The following is a 22,807-nucleotide window of genomic DNA, read 5'->3' as shown; positions in this document are numbered from 1 at the left end:
TGAGCATGTTCCTTGCACCTGGATTGCCCTTCTACCTAGACTTTCCGGGTCTTCTTTCCATATCTGAAAAATGGTGGTAACACAAATGCTGCTATGAACAGTAGATCAAGGTCTTTGTTTATTAGGTATTAAATGAGATGAGGCGCCAAAAGATTCCCTCTTCCCATTCTTCTCTGACTGCAAACCCATGCGACACAGTAACGAAGTACTGTCATGAGATGTAAGCACTGGAGGCAAAAGAAAAATGAACTCAGTGGACAACAAGAATATCTGTAAAACTAGGAGTTTCCTATTACCTTGGACCCAAGCTCCTATTCATATTAAAAAGGACTTAAGCCAAACTATGTATGGACCCACCTGAAGATAGCTAGCTTAATATTTCCTGATGTCTGAGGACAAAAATTACAATCAGTACTGTAACAGAGTGGTACCCTCTGGGACTTGTAAGATTCCTGAGGGCTCTGTCCCTATCTACTGTGCTTTTCAATCATGAGGTCTGTTTTATCATAGTTTTTTTATACATTTTCCTTGCTGTTAGTATCTCCATTCACTGATGAAAGGGGGCTGGCTTTTAACAAACTATCTGTCCTAATTTGCTCTTTAACCTTCATAGCTTAATACGGCCCAAAATCATGTTTCTTAGAACTAGGAATAAAATGTAAACCAATGTGTAATGACTGTGGGCCTTCCTTGGAGGCAGAAGGCTCAGGGCCCAGATGCTGTGACTTGTATGCTGAATGGTCAGAGGCCTTTTGTTCACTTCCTGCCTCTGACTATGGTAGTCAATTTTCAATAGGTGAGGTATAGTATCAGGGATGACACTAGACTTCAATTTTTGTAATTATTTGCTTAAATTTATACTGAAACCAGCCAAGGTGAAGAATCAAATGAAGTTTTGGCTTATTCTTCAAAGTTCCAACTCCAACTCAGACTACCCAATATTTGTCAAAGCAAAAATAATAAAATATGAGCTGCATATGTAAACACACATCCCTACTTCCCCTCACATCTCTTCACAGCTCTACTACACACACTATTAGTACATTCTACTATTTGCAGCCTCAACTTGTACCACTCAACTCTGAGAAGCTCTACCAGCCAGGAAAAACCCTGCTGGTATTAACTTGTGCCTTAATGCTCCCTTGCTTCTGTCTGATGCCAACTTGGTACATTCAACCCTACTTATTGTCAATATAATATTTCTATGCCCCATTACAATTAAAAAATTTTCAGGAACACTTTATGTTGACTTCTGTTTCAAGACCTGACTCAAATGGCTCCCTTCATGGAATGCTCTCTTTTTTGAATCCTACAAGTCAAAAATAACCTCTCCAACTTCCAAATTGTTTGCATCTTGTATAACTTACATGAGCTGCTGCTACTATAATCATGTCATTATCTTGTCTCTTTCCCTCGATTTGCCTTCTAGAAAAGAAGTTAAATGCAAGATTTTGGACTCGGCCACTTACTGAATGTCAGTCCTTGGGCACATTTATTTAATTTCTTTACACTCCAGGTCCCTCATCTATCAAATTGTGTGAGAATACCTCCATGTGAGTACTAAGAGAAGTGCCTTAGCACAATGCATGGTATGCAATAGTTTAATATTAGCTACTTAATATTGGCCCCTGTTATGCATCCTTGTACTTCCTGAAGCCCTCAGTACCTACAGGAGCCAAGTTCATGCCCCACTCAGTCATCAGTCTTTCACGGTTACAGTTCTTGAATACCTTAAATAAAACATTTCTTCCTCATTACTCAGACTCACTGCCCTACCCCAGGCTGTCATTATTTAACATCTAAATGTTAAATAATGGCCTCCTAGCTGAGTTTCCTGACTCTCCCAGCCCTCCAATCCAACCACACAATCCAAACAGCATCAAACTTGGTAAGGTCATAATGATATTCTAATTGCTGAGCCATGTCTGCTTCCACTTTTCATCCTATTACATCTCTCTAGCCTTTAGCCCTCTTGACCAGGTAATTCTTTAAGTTCTCTCTTCATACTTCCTAGGCCAATACATCAATTTCCCTTCCTTTCCTCCTATCTTTCTGACAATATCTTCTCAAAGGTCCTAACTCCTTTCATCTGCCTTCCCCTTAAATGTCGTTGTTCCCCAGGATCTGTGACTGGCTCTCTCTCATTTACTCTCTGGAGTCTGACTCTCCAGACTGGAATACTGAATCACAACAGACAAGAAGTGTGCAACCTTTCTACGCTAAAATTACTTCATCTGTTAAGTGTAGACAATAATATTATAACCTATAACTTCAAGGGCTGAAGATTATACACTAAAATACACTTTTTAAACCCACAGAAATCACTTAGAGTCATAGCTCACACATAGAAAGCACTATGTTTCATTTTTTTCCCCCTTTGACTTCAACCATTATATAGAGAAACAATTCACAAACTTCTCTATCATAGCATTCACTACACTGTAGTACTTATAATTTTTTCCATTAGATCTATAGGTCCTGAGAAGTAGGTTAAACCTATCTTGGAATTTTGAGGGCCAGCACATAGTAGGCATTCAAAAACATGTGGAGTAAATGAATTGAATCCTTCTAGGATCAGCCTACCTCTGCTCAAAACATTCACTGCATCCCCCACACTCCTGATTCGGCCCAAATCTTTAACCAGGCATTTGAGAGCTTCTAAAATGCAATCTTCTCCTAGCTCTCGTTATTTCTCTTGCATGCCAGTGAAGACTGACAGACCCTCCCAAATTATATGCTTGGCAAAAGCCCCAAGAATGCCAATCAAACCCTTTGTACTAGAAGGTTTATAGTTTCTTGCTGTATTTCTAACACTGGTGAAGATACTATATAGAACAGACAACACACTTGGAAGTATTATGTGGGAAGGTTAGAAAGTATCTAAAAATGACACAATACTTTATCAGTTCCTGAATTAAAAAAGGAATTCACAACTATAGGGCCTAAAGAGGCTATCCAGAATATCTAGTCCAGGACACTTCAAGTAAGTTAAGCAGTTTGCTCAAGGGCACACTGTGATCTCTTGGCAGCACAGAAATCAGGCTCTTGGCCATTTAGGTCCTCTAGGTCAGCACTGGTCCCACCTGACAAATGAGGGCCACTTCCTCCCACTGCAGTGACTCACAGGGCTCTCTCCTCCCAACACCAAGCTAAACCAAGATAGGATTTACATGTGTACATGCCATCAAGAAGGCAATTCTGGGTAACATACCTCCCATACCTGCACCCCCTTATATCCAAGTATTTGTTCAGAGGCTGTTCATAGGTTTCAGGGCAAGAAAAAAAGGGGATCATTCTCTGATGCCAATCTGCAAGCAGACACACTGAGGGAGACCTAGAACTGGTTATGCCAGGTTATAAACTGACTCAAGAGACCTAGTGTGCATTTATCCACATATTTCTAGTACAGATTCTGTTATAGTGGCATAAACCAAACCAAAAATGGAAAAGGCTTAGCACCTCAGGGTTGTAAGCAAGTATTAAGTGCATATCTGGATTTAGACCACTGACTGCTAATGGTGTGCTGGTAGTACCCTAACTGTATACAGATACTGCATGAATGCATGCAAATAAATCCCCTTCCCCAGAGATTTTACAGGAGGAGAGTAAAGATGGAGGGAGCTACATATGTGCATTCTAAGACATCTTCCAGCGATGTGAATTCAACACACACTCCAATCCTGACTTAACTACTAGTTTAGATCCTGGTTAATTCAGAAGAAGCCTGTGTAAAAAGGCAACATATAATAATATTACTGATAACACTAGTTCACTTTTTTTATAGTGATTCACAGCTCACTAAGCCCTTACACATTTCTCATCTTCACAAGAGACCTGGAAGGCTAACAATGCAGGCAACATTACTGCTATCAGTCAGCAGAGGAGGAAACTGAAGCTCGGGGGGAAGATGATAGCCCTAGATTCCAAAGCTCACTGTCAAGCACTGAATGAACTTGGGTCTTACATTTCCAAATCTCATGCAGTTTAGTAGGACCCTAACAACCTGGCAGTTAATGATGAAAAGCTGACATTAAACCTGAAATCTATGATCTAACATTACTGATGAACTCCCAATGCAGACTGTAGTATCATTCAATCTTGATTTTCTATTTTACTTAGAGATGACCTAATATTTTTTCTTCCTTTTTCCACTTTCTGTTATCCTCAAAGGAACACCACAAAAATACCATGTACCAGCTGTACTGAGAAGGGCAAAAATCTTAGGGTCGGATGAATGCCAGGAGGCAGTGATCAATTGCAGTCACATTTAGAATTTAAATGAGACTCCTGTTAAAAGCAATTCAATGAAGCTGAAGCCCTATAGCAATACACTTTCTAGTTTCCAAAGAAGGCTGCACTAATATAAATAAATGGATAAGTTTGAGAGTGCATATCATTTCTATCTGAAGGAAATGTGTCTGTAATAAGGGGGGAAAAATTGATGTACACAGCCTGAAAAATCAAGATGGGTAAAACAAAACAATTGGTCTTAATTCTAGCAGTGATCATATTACAGTCCAGAGACAGACAAGCAATATGATTCTTAATAAAGGAATTTTTGAATCATATGTACAGTATTTCTGCAACATTTTTAAAGCTTAACATTTGATTTGAAATTACAGAAGATTTACTCCCTCAAGTTAACATAAAATGAGGCTACATTAACAAAGGAAGCTTACTTTGTCTTTAATAATACTATAAATTCTTACTACTGGACCAGGTACCATGACCAATGCTAAGTACCTGTCAAAGTGATATTTATTTATAGATGGTAAAAGTAAGGGAGTAAATACTTAATTCACATAAGATGCACATAGAGAAGTATTTGAATTAGCAAAGTCTATGGCAAGAATGAGGTAAATGAAATGAAAAAAGCCTACTCATGAGAAGATAATCACCTTTGATTGGATCCTTCAAGCTCTGAATATTTCTCAATTTCTGTGGTCGGTTATTATGAATACATTTCCATTTATAAAGCTACAATAGTTACAAATAGGGGCCATTCATACTACTATCTCTTTCATCACCCTTGTGTTTCATATTCCAAATACAGCCCAGCATTCAATAGTTCTAAGAGTTATTTCAGATGGCATGAAAAACAGAGATCTGTACAACATTCAAAGGCCATGAAACAGCCTCAGAAATTTAGTCCACGAAAGGGAGAAAAATCTCTGGGGTGGGGAGGAGGTTAAAGGACTCTGCATGGCACAATGCTTACTGTGCCCACTTAGAAAATACACATTTTTTTATTTTTAATTTGCATGGGAATGAAAAGAACATTTTCTCATTTAGGCGAAAACTATAAGTTTTAGGAGGTAAAACATCATACATCTTGCAACAAGGGGTTTTAAAAAGAAATGTGTAAGAAGTGTTAAAAGCCATAAAAAAGAAGGAAATCCTGCCATTTGTAACAACATGGATGGACCTGGAGGGTGTTATGCTAAGTGAAATAAACCAGGTGGAAAAAGACAAATATTATAAGACTTCATTTATTTGTGTAATCTAAAAACAAAACAAAATGAGCAAAAGAGCAGTAGACTAATAGACACTGAGACACTGAGAAGTGACTGGTGGTTACCATGGGGGAGGGATTTAGGTAGGTGGAGAGCTTGAAGCAGATAAAGGGGCACAAAGATTTTCAATCACAATATAAGCTGGTCACAGAGATGGTAGTACAGCATGGAGAACATAACCAGTGATTCTGTAACATCTTCCTGTGTTGACAATAACTGCACTAGTGGGGTGATGATTCAGTAATATGGGTAACTGCTGAACCACTGTGTAGTATACTTGAAATTAATACAAGATTATATATCAACTATGCTTCAATTAAAAAAAAGAAATGTGTATTTGAGAAATATAAATTAATAATTTTCTCTCATAGCTTTCATAAAACTTAGATGACTCAAGGAACTAATACTTATACAGTTAAAAGAGGTATCCATAATACCCTCTATACTCCTAACTCTACAAATTAAAACATCTGGCCTAAAGCACATAATAGTGATCTAATCTTCCAATTCATTTTTTAAAAATAAAGTTTCTAATTGAATTATGACATATATTCAGGAAAGTGCTCAAATCATAAGTATATAGCTTGATAAATTTCAGAGAACACCCCCATTGCCTACCACCCAAAATAAGAAATCAGAACACTCCCAAGTTCTCCAGAAGACCCCTCCCCTCATGCTGATTCCCAATGTCAGACCCTTTTATCCCCAAAGGTGACCCCACTATTCTGACTCTAATCCCAAACATACATTGCTTTAAAAAAAGACAAATTTCCCATTTACATCAATCCAGAAAGAAAATTATTAAGGAAACACTGGCCTTGAATAACACATTAGACACCAGATAGATTTAACTAATATACACAAAACATTCCTTTCAAAAACAGAATAACACACATTTTTCCCAAGTGCACATGGAACAGTCTCCAGAACAGATCAGATGTTAGGCCATAAAACAAGTCTCAATAAATTTAAGAAAACTGAAATTATATCAAGCATCTTTTCCAACCACAACAGTATGAAACCAGAAATTAATTACAAGAAGAAAATTGGAAAAAACACAAACACATGAAGACTAAACAACATGCTACTAAACAATCAATGGACCAACAAAGAAATCAAAGAGGAAATCAAAAAATACCTTCAGCCAAACGAAAATGAAAACACAATGTTCCAAAATCTATGGGATGTAGCAAAAGCAGCTCTAAGAGGGAAACATCATGATAAAGGACCACCTCAAGAAACAAGAAAATCTCAATTCAACCTTCCACCTGAAGGAACCAGGAAAAAAAGCAAGTAAAGTCCTAAGTTGATATAAAAAAGGAAATAATAAAGAGCAGAGCAGAAATAAATGAAATAGAAATGAAAAAAAAAAAACTAACAGAAAAGATCAATGAAACAAAGAGCTAGTTGTGTGAAAAGATAAACAATTGATAAAACTTTTCACAAGACTTACCAAGAACAAAGAGAGAGGGCCCAAATAAATAAAATCAAATAAGTTACAATTGATACCACAGAAATTAAAAGGATCATAGAAAAGACTACTACAAAGAATTATACACGAACACAGTGGACACCTAGAAAAAAACAGACAAATTCTAGAAACATGTAATCTTCCAAGATTGAATCAGGAAGAAATAGAAAATCTGAACAGACCCACTACTAATAATGAAATTGAATCAGTAAGCAAAAAACGCCCAAAAAACAAAAGTCCAGACCCAAGTGGCTTCACATGTGAATTCTACCAAATGTTTAAAGATGAGCTAATACCTTTCCTTCTCAAACTATTGCAAACAAAATGAAGAGGAACATTTCCAAGTTCATACTAAGAGGCCAGCATTACTCTGACACCTAAACCAAAGAAAGATACCACAAAAACAAAGCTACAGCCCATTATCACTGATGAACACAGAAGTAAAAATCCTCAGCAAAATAATAGCAAACCAAATTCAACAATACATTAAAGGTATCATATACCACAGTCAAGTGGGATTTATTCCAGGGGCACAAGGATGGTTTAACATCCACAGATCAGTCAATGTAATACACCACATTAATAAAACAATGGATTAAAAACAGATCATCTCAATAGATGCAGAAAAAACTTTTGATAAAATTCAACATCCAGTTATAACAAAAACTCTCAAAAAAGTGGGTATAAGAGAGAACATTCCTCAACATAATAAAGGCCATATATAACAAGCTACAGATAACATCCTACTCAACAGTGAGAAGTTGAAAGTGTTTCCTCTGAGATCAGGATCAAGATAAGGATGCCCACTCTCACCACTTTTATTTAAAATAACATTGGAAGTCCTTGTCCCAGCAATTAGACAAGATATAAAAGGCACCCAAATTAGAAAGGAAGAAGTAAAACTGTCATTATTCACAGATGACATGATAGTATATACAGAAAACCCAAAAACCACCACTCAAAAACTATTGCTAATCACAGCATTATTTACAATATCCTTGATATGGAAGCAACCTCAGTGTCCACTGATAGACGAATGGATAAAGAAGAAGTGGTATGTGTATACACACACACACACATACACACAGACCCACACGATGGAATATTACTCAGCCATAAAAAGAATGAAATCTTGCTACTTGCGACAACATGGATGGAGCTAGAGGGTATTATGCTAAGTGAAATAAGTCATAGACAAATACCATACGATTTCACTTATATGTAGAATCTGAAAGACAAAGCAAATAACTAAAACAGAAACAAACTCATAGATACAGAGAACAAACTGATGGTTGCCAGGAGGGAGGGGTGTTGGGGGATGGACAAAATAAGTGAAGGGGATTAAGAGGTACAATCTTCCAGTTATAAAATAGATAAAATATAGGAATATAATGTACAGCACAAGAATATAATGAATGACACTGTAACAACTTTGCTTGGTGACAAGTGGTTAACTAGATTATTGTGGTACTTGTTTCATAATGTATGTAAATACTGAATCACGACATTGTACACCTGAAACTAATACAGTATGTTAATTATTCAATTTTAAAAACCCTATATAATGGAATCCTCTTTCATATCTCATTTCTTTTGTTCCCTATGTCTGAAAGTTGTCACGTGTAGCTATAATTCTTTCTTAACTATGTAAAATTCCATTATATCCACATCCACAATTTATCTGCTCTACAGTCTGGGTTATTTCCAGGATTTGATGATTATAAATAATGGTGCCATATGAACATCTTCCTAGACAAGTATGCATTTCTTTTGGGTATATACTTAAGAGAGGAAGTATAGGACTCAGGGGAGGCTTAGCAGACACTGCCAAAGATTTTTCCCAAGTAGTTGTACTATTAATAAGGAAATATAAAGCTTAGGGAATTACAGCGATTTTGCACCTAAATATACAGTGACTTAGGAAAAGAAACAGATAAATCTAGGCCTCCTAATTTAACACTACTCCCTTCTGAACATTGCAGATAATGCTCAAGAGAAGTAGGGTGAGAATATTTATTAATATAAAATCTGAAGGAAAGAAAATAGAGAAAGTCCTACATAATACCAAAATACCTCTCCATATTAGGTCCTGAGACAGAAACCTGAGTTTTTTTAACTAATTAATTAGATATATGACCTTAACCAAGTCACTTACCTAGCTTCTTTGTAGTAAAGCTTTTTCAATTGCCAGATGTCTACAATGCTTCCACTTAGTAAAGTGGAATACTACTTAATTAAGCAAGTAGGATATACTTGAAGAAAGTGCTCTGAAGAAAACACTATGTAATGTTACAGAAAATCTACACCAACAGCCTATTAACAACAAATTCTGGAGTTCTCATCAAGTAAAGAAATCTTCGAATCCTATAATGTATATCAATAATAAAGTTGTAATAGGCAAAGGAAAAAATATTCCCACACAAAACATTGAGGACACTGGGCTACATCTTTACCCAAAGAAAGAAAATACAGCAATATAAAGCTAAATACAGCTTTATAGACAGCTACAAAACATTTCATATATAATTCTTTAGAGGATTAAAAAAAAGATGTCAGTGAGAAAAACAAATTCTTCTCAATGATATTTTGGCACATTTGATTACCTCCAGGAACAAATTCTTCCAGCCACTAACTTCTCTCTTTAGAACAATGGCTTTCGGTGCTCTCCAACAAAAGTGTTTGTGCTTAGGAGAGAGGCAGTAAGGCTTGGCCACTCTAAAGCCCACAAACAACAGAGCAGTGAGGAAAAGCTCACCCTCCAAGACTGCTTTCCTTACTCACAAAAATGTATTTGACCAAGTAATAGTGGATACACCACAAATACTTAAAAATGAGGCATCAGCTTTATTCTCTCAGCCATCTCCAAAATCAGGAATGGTCTTTAGGAATTAGTACAAAGTATATCCATTCTTCTTTTTCCTATCTTCCACTTCTTTTTAGTCCTGTTATTTCCTTTTCCATTAACTTCTTCCTCCTTTAAGACTGAGGACATAGCCATCACCTTAAGAAATAGAGGCTGCTTCTTCCTCCCTGCCCTCCCTGCTATTGATTGTTCTAGATTTTGACTAAGTGTCATGAGTACAGACACTGTTTACACACCATATGGCAGTGATCTCCATACTTTCTGGTAAAGAACAACATTTTACACCAAACTATTAGGATGGCAAGTGTACATTTGATGTGTGGCACTTAAGACAAAAAGGTACTATGAATGTAGCAATACAAATTCACATTTCTGACAATCTTAATAGCCTTTACATACTTTTAAACAATGATTAAAATATGTGCACGATATAATTTTTTCTCCTTATAGCCAAAGTTGGGTGCTTATGAGAATTTGAAAAATTCTCTAGTAAGAACATGGAGAACCCAAACACATTCTATTCTTGTAGTAGTGTGAGAATCATTAAAATCAAGTTTTATGGTTATTCTCTAGACCTGTCCATATTTCTTGCATAAATGAAAGGACTGAGTTGTGAAACAAATCTTAAGAAGATAGGAGAAGGACCTATATGTACTTTTTCTAGCAGTGTTCTTAAAATTCTTGTATACTACATCAGAAATTATGATGGCATAATCTCCCAACAGACAGTAACAACTTCATTAACAGCCAAAGTTATCTCATCATGCAGACCATTAAAGAATGGTAGTAAATATATAAATATGGGTCAAAGATTCTAAGTATCATTCTCCACAGTCATGATGGAGACACACATACACACATGCTCATAGTTTCTACAAATTAGAATGTGTATTAACCATTATAAATCACACACTCAACTATATAATTACCAACCGGTAACAATGATTCAAATAAAGTTAATTTGTTTTGTTACTTTAAGAGTAACAAATTTGTTTACTTTAAGAGTAAATATACTTGCATTCTACTGATGCATTCAAGAAGTATTTATGAGCATTTACTATGTGCCATCTTTGCAAAACCTCAGAAGCTGCTCTCAAGAAGTTTGCAATCTAATAATGAGAGAGACAACCACAAAGTATGACAAAATAATGTACAAAAAGTATAATGGAGCAGAGAGGAAGAAATGTTTAAATCTGCCTAAAGGAGGTAGGAAAAACTTCAAAGAGGAAATAGTGCTAGGAGGAAGAAGCAATGAAGGAGAGGACCTCTTAGGCAGAGGGAAAGCTTGTACAAAAGTATTGTCCAAAAAGCTTGTGTGGAAAAAAATACAGGAGAATACAGTAATGTTTAACTGATCTCTAGGGGCTGGAAATGATGGTAAATTATTTCATAATATTTCATTCATAAGAAAAACTTGATTACTGGGATTATGGTGAGGTTTTATGAAAGTAACAGGAAATTAACAATTTTCTCTCTGCCAGTGGTTATTCAAGTAACTGTTCAGTTTCTTAATATGCCTACTATAAAAATGGAATTGTGGATAAGGAGAGCGATTTCAGGAGAAAAGCATGTCTATTTGCAAATTTTGTTTCAGCTCTTAAGATTAAGACTCTAAAATGTGAATACTTGTGACTGCCTTGGAAATAAGCTGATAGTATGACCTAATGCGTGAGTGTCAAGGATTTAACGTCCTGTAAAGTAAATTTGGGTTTGGGCTCTGCCGTATCCCAGCTATGTTATTTTGGGGAAGTCCTAAACCTCAATTTCCTCATCTACAAAATGAAGATGATAATACCAGTTACCTCACAGTGCTGTTTATGAGGATTAAAGCAGTAATACATGTAAAGTCTTTAATCACAGTATTTGTAACATACTAGGCAGTCAATGAATGATAGTAGCTACTAATATTATTATATTAGTATTTCACTGGCCTTGAAAATTATAGCCCCAACTAATGTTGCTGTTACAATGCCTATTTATTATACAGAAAAAAAAGGATACTCTTTAACAAAGCTTTTGGTAAATTTAACAACGATGCTACTGAAACTTTCAATATTACTTGGGTTACAGTTGTTACTAAGTGTTGAGACTATGACTGAGAGTAGTTTAACTTTGTTGTATTTCTTTATGTGACACTTTAAAAGAAGTAAATCTAATAAAAACTCTACACTACATTCAGTGCTCTTAGTATTTCCTATGTTGTTCTATGGGGGGTTTCAGGTAGAATGAAAAGCCTGCTACCTGGAAGGATTCTCTATTCATCAAGGGCCTTCACTTCCTCCTACGCTGCGTAATTGTTAGGCAGAAAAACAGATATGAGCAGGTAGAGGGAGAATAAGGCCAGTGGAGACCACTAAATGGGGCTCAAGAGTTAACCAGATAGAACAGAGAGCCAGAAAGGACTCACAGAGTTAAGGAGTTAATCAATTAAAGTTCCAAGGCTGGGAGCACTCAGGAAGTCCAGATATTCCCCAGATAAAGCAAAGTATCCAAGCGCAGTCCATGTCTTCATTGTACTGATCAGATCACGCCATTGTAAAATCTACTTAGCCTGCAAAAAGGCCCAGCTTATTCTTTAATTTAACCTATATGTGATTTTTCCTCTTCTTCCAGCCCCTTATCAAGTAACTTTGTAACCAGGGCAGGAGACAGACCTCTGAAGTGTAAATAAACCTACGTGGACAAAGCTGATATCCAACCAACATAGTCACTTAAATAACCCTACTCTTAAAATGAAACTTCAAAGGAATTATAAATACCTGCATACATCATGCCTTATGCTGACTCCTACCCACAAAGCCCAAAAAAATCCCAGACCCGAAACCCTTAGAGGCACCTCTTCTCTCAGTTTGCCCTCACTACCCTTTCTTTGAGTGTGTACCTTTTTGCCTTAAATAAAAACTTCTCACTGCTCAACTTACTACATTTTGTCTCTGTGCTCTTCCAGTGATAAGTGTCTTTGTTACTTTGCTATTTCATTCTATACTCCAGGTTTAAACACAAGTCTTCACTCTGTCTCTGTCTTACTTCAGATAAGTAGGGAGGGGCTGCTGAGAGCTCTGATTTGGGCTTGCAAGTTCCAGTTGCCTGGGTGACCCAGACAGAACTGCAGCTGTACAGTCGTACTCTCTGGTAGCCTGCCTGAAAATCTCCTTCCTTTGTCTTTGGGAATTTCTCAAACATAATCTCACTCCATCTAGTGCTCTGTGGCTCCCTCAAATCCTGCGGTGGTAGGGACTCAGTTCCCACACCACGCAGATTCAAGCAGACACTGGATGCCAGGAGACCCTGGCTTTAGGAGTTGGCAAGGGATGTGCCCAATGCCAAGCAGGCATCCAATGAGCTTCCCTTTCCTCTCTCTGTTCTTCCTTGCTCTGCTGCTACCTGCAAGGCAGCTGCTCTCGCTTAATGAATTCCTTCCTCACCTTGTAGTCTGACCTCCATGCGTCTCCAAACCAAATTCCTCCCCAACATAATGGTTTGGAAAATTAGAGTTTTCTCTTTAAAACTTTATACTCAGTGGGGAGGTAGGAACGGAGAGTCATTGTTTAATGGGTACAGAGTTTCATTCCAGGATGTGAGGGTCTAAAAATAAGTACTGGTGGTGGTTGCACAGCAATGTGGATATAATTAATGCCAAATGGTACAATTAAAGATGGTTAAAGTAGGGAATCTTATTTTTTGTTTATAGTTTTTAATTTTATTTATAGTTTGCCACATAAAAATATTTTTAAAGAATTTTTAAGTCTGTATTCTGCATCCTTTTTACCATTCATTCACCCACTCAGTCATTCACTCAAATATTTAAGTACATATTAGGAAGTAACAGGGCTACAAAGAGGAACAGGACGCAGAGCTAGGCAGGGAAGACAGACACACACCCAAATAAGTGTTAAAAGCTATCAGATGCTTTATACAGGAGACGAGCAGAGTTATAAAAGTGGAAGCCCAAAATACCAGAGAGGGTCTGGAAACTCTTCATGAAGAAGAACACCCATAAGCTGAATCTTAGAAGAACAGCACATATTCCCCATATGGAATAATCATGACCAGCACTTTTCTTCTCCCAGTTAACTTTAAATCTCCAGAGAAGGACAAATTTCTGACAAGGGAACACTGAAAGCAGCTCTTAAATCATTCAAGACAGTTAAAAGTTCAAACTTAGTGATCTGCTTCTGCATTATCACGTGAGGAAGGGAGGAGGAAGGGAGGGAGGGAAGGAGTGAAATACAGATGGAGATGGAAAGACAGAAAATCACTACATTCATCTCCAAACCAACATTAAAATCACAAAAGCTAAACCTACTTGGGTTTTCACTGCTCACTTAGGTAGATATTATAGAGAAAAAAGCATATCATCTTAAAGTCTCAATGGTTTATTTAAGAAGTAGGACAGAATAATGGGTCTTATTATAGCACTAAAACAAAGTATTATTTGAGCAGTTCCATTAGAGAAATCAGATGACTCATTTAGGACACCATTAAATAAATGATTATATTAGGGCAGCAAATGGTGCCCTGGAAGAGTTCAGTCCCATAAATAGGGATAGCTGTTTACTTTCAGGGAGCACCTTTGAGTTCCTTGGGAATTGGGACTATAAACAAACTTATATTTCCATTATCTTGTTTTTAATTTTATCAAAAGCTATTTTTGGTTTAAAATAAACTGATCCTCTAGAGCCCTTGAAACCCTAACTATATTAAGAGCAAAGAAACAGACCAGCAAAATTTCACTGTTATGAATGCCAAAAAAGAAAAAAATGGGGGGGTTGGTTTGCAAGATTTTAAGAAACACACTGAATGAGGAGAAATTTCCCCCCAAAATAAAGAATCTTAATTTGGTGTCAGTTAATAAAACACTACCACAAAGGAATAAATGCAAAGGCTTAAAACTAGAAAAGTTAGCTTTACCAACATTTACTAATGTTAATTTGTAGCTCCATAAGGAGAGAGAACCTGTTAGCAGATAAGCCTACATTAAGATGTGAGGGAAAAATGTTACCCACAAATGTTGAGAAAGGCTGAGAACCCATACTAGGAACTGCGTTGAGTATAAGTCATACTTTCTGTTACATGCCTTGGTTCAGATCATGATTACATGAGACCACAAAAATGTAAACTTGATTAAAACTACACTACATACACCCTTCTTTTCTACATAGTAAGATGTATACAGAGCAGCCTGGAAAAGGAAATAGCAGACACGGGCTTTCTAAGTCTCAGTCCCCAGTTCTCTCCTTACTGGACATTGTCGCTTTTAGTAATTTTCTATGATTTGTTTTCCATGTACGATAGATCAGGTTTGTTTTTTAAGGGAAAAGTAAGGTAAAAAATAAAAGAGGTAAAAAGTAACATACAGAAGCAGCAACGGGCAAATAACACTAGCAGGAAATGAAGACTCAGGGAACCCAAGTCCACAAGCCAGTTCAGCCCCAAAGGAGCTAGTGATGAAGGATGAGTCATTTACTTGCTTTTAGCCTTCATTTATTTGGGTACTTTTAAAAACATACATTACTTATGTATGCATTAAAGTTGAACCATTACTTAAAACAAAAACTTCCCTGGAAACTCAATATGCATAGAGAAAACGATAGAGCTGCTTTGACTGAAGACAAAAATGGGAGCCTAGAGTCCTGCCCAAATAACACTCTCATCTCCTCAGTGGGTGAGAAGAGGGGCTGGGTCACAGGAAGTGGAGAACCCCGAGGCCACTCGATGTACTACTTAAAGCTACTGGCGTAGATGAGTGGAGGCCACAGTTAAATTTCATGGATCAGGACAAAGTTCAAAACAGATTTAAGTACTGACATAGGGTTTTTACTATACATTGATTTCAAAAATCATCATCATTATTTCATATGTGAAAGAACATTCCAGAGACAAAAAATGGAAAGAACATTCTATCAAAATGAATAATCTTAGCTTTGTTTTATGAAAACAACTGGTGGCCAGAGAAAAAGACATTTTAGTAGATTAGGATAGCACTCCAGATGACCTCTCAGGTCTATTAATGTTTTAAAATTACACAATTTCTATTTCTGAAAAAATTAACTGAGACTACTTTAGGTATATAAAAAAACTGTTTCCTAAGACTGCCATTTAGTCAGTAAATAAAGTACTCTAGGTAGCGTCACTGAAGTAAAAGAGCGGTAAAACCCAGACAGAAAAATCAAGTTAAAATTTACAACTATTAAACTTCAACATCAAAACTAAAATTTTAATATAGTTTTCCCCATACCTATAAAACAAGAACTATAACCATCATCTGTAATCTATTCAAAGCAATGTTTAACTTCCCAACCTTTAAGTGCCCCACAGCTCGTTCCCACTTTCTGCTCCTTCATACTCAGTGTTGAGTTTTATCAACCTCATCACACTTTCTTTGCGAAAGCAGCACAGCACCCCAGATATTTCAGGGGATTTGTTTCCTCAAGTTTCAGCACTGCTGTTCCTTTACATTTCTGCAAAATCCTCTGAAAGAGGTTGCCACAAGCACTTGCGAACATCAAAGTAACATGAGGAAACCTAGCTGAATAAAGAGGTAAAGCTGTATTTCCAGGATAATGTAGCCTCCCTGAACCTGAAAAACAACATAGTCTATTGATCATGCTACAACTATTTTTTCAAATCTGTTTAAAATTTCTGTTATAATAATATACAACATCCCATTACCTAAAGTAAAACTCCACTATGCAGATCAAAAGTCTCTCTGCTAAAGAAAGGTTTGATACCAAGGACCTGTACCTCCCAAAGCACTGAACACTGGATGCCCAGAAAACATTCTCTAAGAACTTCACCTGAGCATTTCCTTCCTTCTCCTGGCACTGCATATAACATTCTCTAAGCAGATCTTAGATCTATCTTTTACACAAACTTGTATCAGATTCCTGAGAGGCCCATTCCAACCTTATTTTACCATATTCAGATTTTAAAGCAATTTTTCTGGGAATACTTTCTGTATCAGGGAAGAGATAATCACTGACCATCATTTATTACAAAACTGAAAACTCACATTATCATTAAGACTTCTCTTTTCTGGGAGATAAAGAAAATTCTCTTAACTTTTACTCAAACACTTTTTTCCAATTTTTAAAAACATGCTGTGTGTCCTGTATGCTCCTCATGTAACACTGTACTTGCTGATGGATGCATAAAACAAGGTACAAAGACAACTACATGAGTCTCCCTTTCTCACACTTTCAGTTTCTAGGCACTGATTGCTTAAAATAGCCATAAATGGGTAGGATTATACTTCCTTGTATTATAGTAGGTTTGCAAATATGACTTTCTTTCACCATGGAGGCATCTTTTGGATATTCTGTAAGTCCAGTGATTGAAAGATATTCTAGGTTGAAGCTGACTAAAGGGCCTTTCAGAAGGCAGTCTCAAGTCACATTATATGTACTCCATTAAAGATAGGAAAAAGTTTATTCTAAAACTAAGTCGTATCCATCATTTAAGGAAGAAACACACAGACAAAAGGGAAACCTGGCAATTCCCATCATATATTTCTTCTTAGACAACACAGACTCTGAGCCATCACCCCTTAACAGAGTCCCTCCAAATATATCTTCTGGGTCTGTTTCCACAAGGGCACCTGAAAAGCCTTAAGAGCCTTTGTCCCATCACTTTCATTTAAAAAGAAGCTAGGTGCAAAAGGTTGGTCTAAGCTAATTCCTTGGGCCCCAGCAGTCAGCGTGAATCTGTCACTGCTGCCAGTCCTCAGTGTCTTGAGGAATGCTTGAGCCCTGGTTGCAAGCCATCCACTCATCCCTCTGCTCACATCACTCTTACAAGTGGGCTGCCATCACTGGGCACTCAGACAAGGTTGTGAGATGGAGGCAGCTCAGCCACTTGGAAAAATGCAACACTGAAACCCTGCCTCTGTCCATCAAAGCTCCTGGCTGGGCAGCAAAGCCATGTTGGCTTCAGAGCCTCTTCCATTTGCTCCCAGTACAATCCTTACTGGTTATATGGAAACGAGATGTCCTCTTGACAAGATAATTCTCCTCCTCTCTTAGATGCCAGGAAGCAAACGCAGCAAACATGGAAGGGGGTGGAGTGTGGAAGGGTGGGCTTGGCTCGGGTTCACTTTGGAGATCTGCCTCGATGGAAAATACCTAACTCTTGACAACCTTTATTGCTTTTTATTTCCTAGCTGACACAGTATCAAAACCAAACATGTACACCAATTAATAGGGAAATAAAACAAGAGGCATGAGTCAGGCTCAACGGTAAGAGCAATTTCTTAAGGCTTACAGCACAATGATAGATAAAGCATATAGCATCAACAAATAGAAAAAATAAACCATACTAAGTAATATACACCAATATCCATGAATATACACAGAAGAAATACAGTAACAGGTCTTTTTTGGCTCCAGATTATCTTTCATTTATAATCTTATACACAGAAATGAGAGTTTCTTAGTAATATAAAATAGGTTTATTTTAATCTAAACATTGAGTATTCATAAATATCAAATAATTTCATTAAAGATTTTCTTCTTAAATTTATATTTTTCCCACTGTAGGCCCTAAGATCTTATTTTTGATGCCATGGCAGCTTTTGTCTTTATTTTAAAAGCATATGCAGAATACACCACCTAATTTAGCAGTCAGGCAGCACATGGTAGCTCTCATTTTGGGGCACCTTTGAAGAAAGAGTGGTATTTAATACTGAATATAAGCAGTCTTTTCATCTTACCCTATAGAGTAATTGCCTCCCACTTCAGAACTATAGAATGAGTTATCACCTCTGACTTGCTCTAAGTGCTACGGCCAGCACGGAGAAAAATGACAAAGAATATTATGGGCTTACTCGAGGGACTCAGATCTTCACTAACTGCCAGCACGGCTTAGTCAGGCACAGCACAATGAGACACAGTATGAGACATGATATACATTACTGGGTCCTGGTTCTAGGAAATTATTGCTACTAAATGTCCTGAGAATGCAGAAGCTGAATCTTTCTCAGGGTCAAACACAGCATATAAAAATTACAGCTGCACATGAATGGTGTTTGCAAACATACATATGTATTTAATTGAAATTATGCATATGGACTTGCTGAAAATTTTTGTTTATAGAATATAGTAAAGGTGGGAGATACAGAGTGCTTTCCCCTAGATTCTAGCAGCTGAACTGAAGCAGCCAGTGCTTTCACAGTTATCCATTATCAAGTTGGGTTCAGATAGGCTGACTACCTAAAGATTATACAGTTTAAAATCCTGTAAGGGCTGACCATGGAGCCAACCATCTCCTATGTTTAACAGGCACAAAATATAATGGAAAAAGTTGGCAGGAGTAGTAGAGCAAAGGCCAATAAACAAATTATCTTAGCATTTTTCATCCTGCATCACAGAGGAAAGAAATGAGTATGAGAAATCAAATGACAGACACACATGTACTTAAATCCAATTTGCATGTCATGATGTATACATAAATATAAAATGCAAAAGGAAAAGAAGAGTATTTAAATTCTATTCCACATTACTAACATGTTTCTCATTAAAATATAAACCTTACCTTTGCTTCTTTCTTATTGGCTTCTCTTCTGGCTTCCCTTTCTTTCAGTCTTCTCTCCTACAGGAAGAGGAGGGAAATTAGCAACATATAAACATCTACTGGGTGTAAACCAGTCCACACATTCATAAAAGTTTTCTTTTTTAAAGCCAACTGATACATGACATTCATTTTTTAATACCTATATATTGAGTACCCACTATGGGATTAGCGTTAAGTATTCATAATCATTAAGTATGTGTCAAATAGATCTTGAATTAAATCCCAGTTCTACCACTTACTAGCTTGCAACTTGGGGCAACTCAATTATATTCTCTAACTCCCATCTTCTCATCTAAATATGGAAATAACAGGAGCACACATTTCATGAAATTGGTATAAGAATTACATAAACTAGCATACATAAGTGCTTAGCACAATGTCTGACACGGACTGGTACACAATCTATGTTGGCTATTAGAATAAAAAGAAGGAAAAAAGGCAATAATGACTATTTCCCTTTTTCTCTGTCTAAAAGCAGAATTTATAAAGATATGAAAACCTCATCCTTAGAGTTCTTAGAAAAGTGGCAATACTTTCTCAAACAAAAAACAATGGAAGATCATTCTTATAAACCATGTTATTTCATTAAATTGATATGTAATTTCTCCACTAGTTTTCCAATCATCATAGAATAGACAGAAAAATGTAACATTAACATTTTTTAAAATAAGGAGAACAAATATATAAATATTAAAATTCAAAACAAAATGATCCAGCTAAAGTTGAATATTGTTTTAAGTAATAAATCTTTTCTCTTCACAAGTGTTAAAGTAAAAGGTTATTCTCAATACAAAGTTCATAGCTACCAATTTGTATTTTATAAATTTTATAATTCTATAAATGCAATGTAAAAAGTGAATTCACAGCAAATAATTTTCTTTTCATGACATATTATGAAACAGCAACCTTCATTCACTATTAAACATCCATTAACATGAGAATTAACAACTTTTCTAATCTGGGCACTCTTAACATTACCACTGTGCTTTATAGATACATCGCCTTCTCCAGATTTAAAAGCCAATTCTAACATACACTCTGAAGACAGACCTGAGGCTGCTCTGTTTCTTACGGCATTGAGAAGGACAGGCAATTGCTACTATCCACCTTATCCAGAGGCTTCTTTATGGCAAAGTGACAACATAAATGTTGAAAGTCTCAAAGTAATTAAATACTAATTAATGCAAAGTGGAGAGGAGTCCACAGAGCTTTTAGATTGTTTCTATAGCTTCAGCTTACACAGTAGGGAAGAGAAATTTTAAATAAAACAAAAATTCAAATTCAAATGGCAACTGTGAATATGTTCCCCAGCCCCCTGAATAGTGAATGTTTCTTTTTTGTGATTATTCTTCATTCTATACCCCAGTTTGGGAAGCAAATGGGTATCACCTTCACTTGCAAATAAAACATCCACCTAAAAGGGCAGGTAGAACTTAATGTTGAACTTACACAGAGGAACACTGTCATTTCTAGAAACTTCAGGACCAAAATCAGAGGGAAAGGAAAGATAAAAAAACAAAAATATCAGAACTTGACTTGTTCATTGCCAAAGAGCTTAGTAAGTGACAAAGCTGACCTAAACCTGGGTGTTCATGTGCCAAGCCTAGTGCATTTTTCCAATATGTTCTAATAAAAATGGAAATGACAAGTTTGACTTTAATAACATAAGAAAATAATACTTAGTATTATTTTAATAAACTGCCAATTAATGCAATAGTTATTATCACACTCTATCCATGAATTAGTTCTCTAATGACTTTATGAGTTTCGATCTGTCACTAAAGTAAAATAATCTCAATGTTTCCTAAATTTGTGGCAGAGAAAAAAGTTAATGGATGGCAGTTTCTAAACTTCTGCACCCAAATTTTTCATATAGTTGGTGCCAATTACTGATTTACCATGAGCACTAACAGACAACAAATAAATGGAAGCAACAAAATAATATTAAAGACAAGAATTTAAAATAACTGATCATAATTATGCTTAGTTTGAGAGCTGGCTTTAGCGTGTGGATGGATGCATGTTTTGTAATTCTCACTTTTCTCCTTCAAACTCACACACACACACATAATTTAACTCTGTTTCCTACAAAAAGTAGTTTTCATGTTTTGAAACTTTTAAAGATAAAACTGAGTAGAAAAGTATTTTATGTTATTCTGCAAAGACCACAGTGACTTTCAAGTGTTGTGCTGCTTAAACGAGAGCTAAATAAAACATCAAATAACTAGAGTAATAAAATTGAACTTTTATAAAACTGTATCTGTCCATTAGCACATTAATACTATTGTTCTCATATACTAACATAGTAGCTCTGAATTATTAAGTATCAGCAGTGTGCTAGGCATTTTACATGTATTTTTAAAAATGTATGTAACAAAAATTTTAAGGTATTATTTTTCCCATTTTATAGATAAAAAATATTGAAGAGCAAAGTGATTAAGAATATGGGCCTGATGTCACACAGCCAGTAAGAGAGGGACACAAAACTAAAACTCGACCCGTGGAGCCAAGGTCCTCACTCCCCCAGCCCCAGGGCACTTCACACCCCTCCCTCCTCAGTGAGGAAGTTCAGTTAGCTTTGTAGGTGCATACATAATGTGCTTATTTATCTATGTATTTTAGGCAAATGTTGCATTTACTTTTATTATTAATAATGGTTTGCTACCACATGGGTCTTTTCATACTGATAGCCTCTTTTTTTTTTCAGATAGCATTTTAAGAATGCTAATTAATTTTTACCAGACTCCTGTACAACAGGGAAGGAAAAAAAAAAAGGTAATTAACCACACATAACAATCACATGAATTTTTGGTGTAATTATTGAGGAACTGGCCTTCTCCTAACACATCAGTGTCTGAAAATGGAACTTCAAAGTTCCAAATAACCTTGATATGCTCACATAAGAAAAACCCTGATAGGTATACAAATAAACATAATCTCTATTCTGGGGCTTTTCATCAAATCATTTTAATCAAAGCAGAAAAAAAGCATATATCCACAATTTTCCACTATTACTGAACTACAAGTATTAACTCATTATATACGATGAAGGGTATTTTAAATTTCAAATTTAAATTGGATATCAGAATTCACAAGAGAATGCAAATGGGATAATTTTCTTCTTAATATTTTTGCCTCAAGTCTCAGATGGATGAGGGATCTCAAAAACCTTTAAAATAGGAAGTGAACATGACCAGGACATGAAACCGAAGTTCAATAAAAAAAATTTAAAACTTTCAATACTGAATGAAACAAAAGTAAAATTAGAAAACTTTTCTTTCTTATCTTAAAAGGCTATCAAAGAGGCAAGAGTAAACATTAAATAATGGAGAAGAAGAACAGGAAACAGAATTATGGTAATCCAAAATTTAGGAAAGGTTATAGAGAAAAATG

General features: G+C 36.1%; 1 protein-coding gene and 1 long non-coding RNA gene across 5 annotated transcripts in view; both read right to left on the bottom strand.

Annotated features, from left to right (window-relative positions):
* The window catches only part of DDX10 (DEAD-box helicase 10), a 365,179-nt gene that overhangs the window by 133,558 nt on the left and 208,814 nt on the right, over positions 1-22,807 (bottom strand). For all 4 annotated transcript variants that reach the window (XM_057490690.1, XM_057490691.1, XM_057490692.1 and 1 more), the window contains one exon: positions 19,376-19,432. In XM_057490690.1, coding sequence (XP_057346673.1) covers positions 19,376-19,432 — 57 coding nt within the window. The remainder of the gene's footprint in view (positions 1-19,375; positions 19,433-22,807) is intronic.
* Positions 12,036-13,667, bottom strand: LOC130680338 (uncharacterized). Its single transcript, XR_008993302.1, has 2 exons — positions 12,547-13,667; positions 12,036-12,501 (listed from the first exon to the last, which is right to left on the bottom strand). It is a non-coding gene; the product is annotated as an uncharacterized LOC130680338 (long non-coding RNA).

This window comes from Manis pentadactyla, chromosome 13, assembly GCF_030020395.1.
Source record: "Manis pentadactyla isolate mManPen7 chromosome 13, mManPen7.hap1, whole genome shotgun sequence".
NCBI classification, from domain to species: domain Eukaryota; kingdom Metazoa; phylum Chordata; class Mammalia; order Pholidota; family Manidae; genus Manis; species Manis pentadactyla.
The sequence above is the reverse complement of the archived record's forward strand: the minus strand, read 5'-3'. Positions and strand labels throughout refer to the sequence as shown.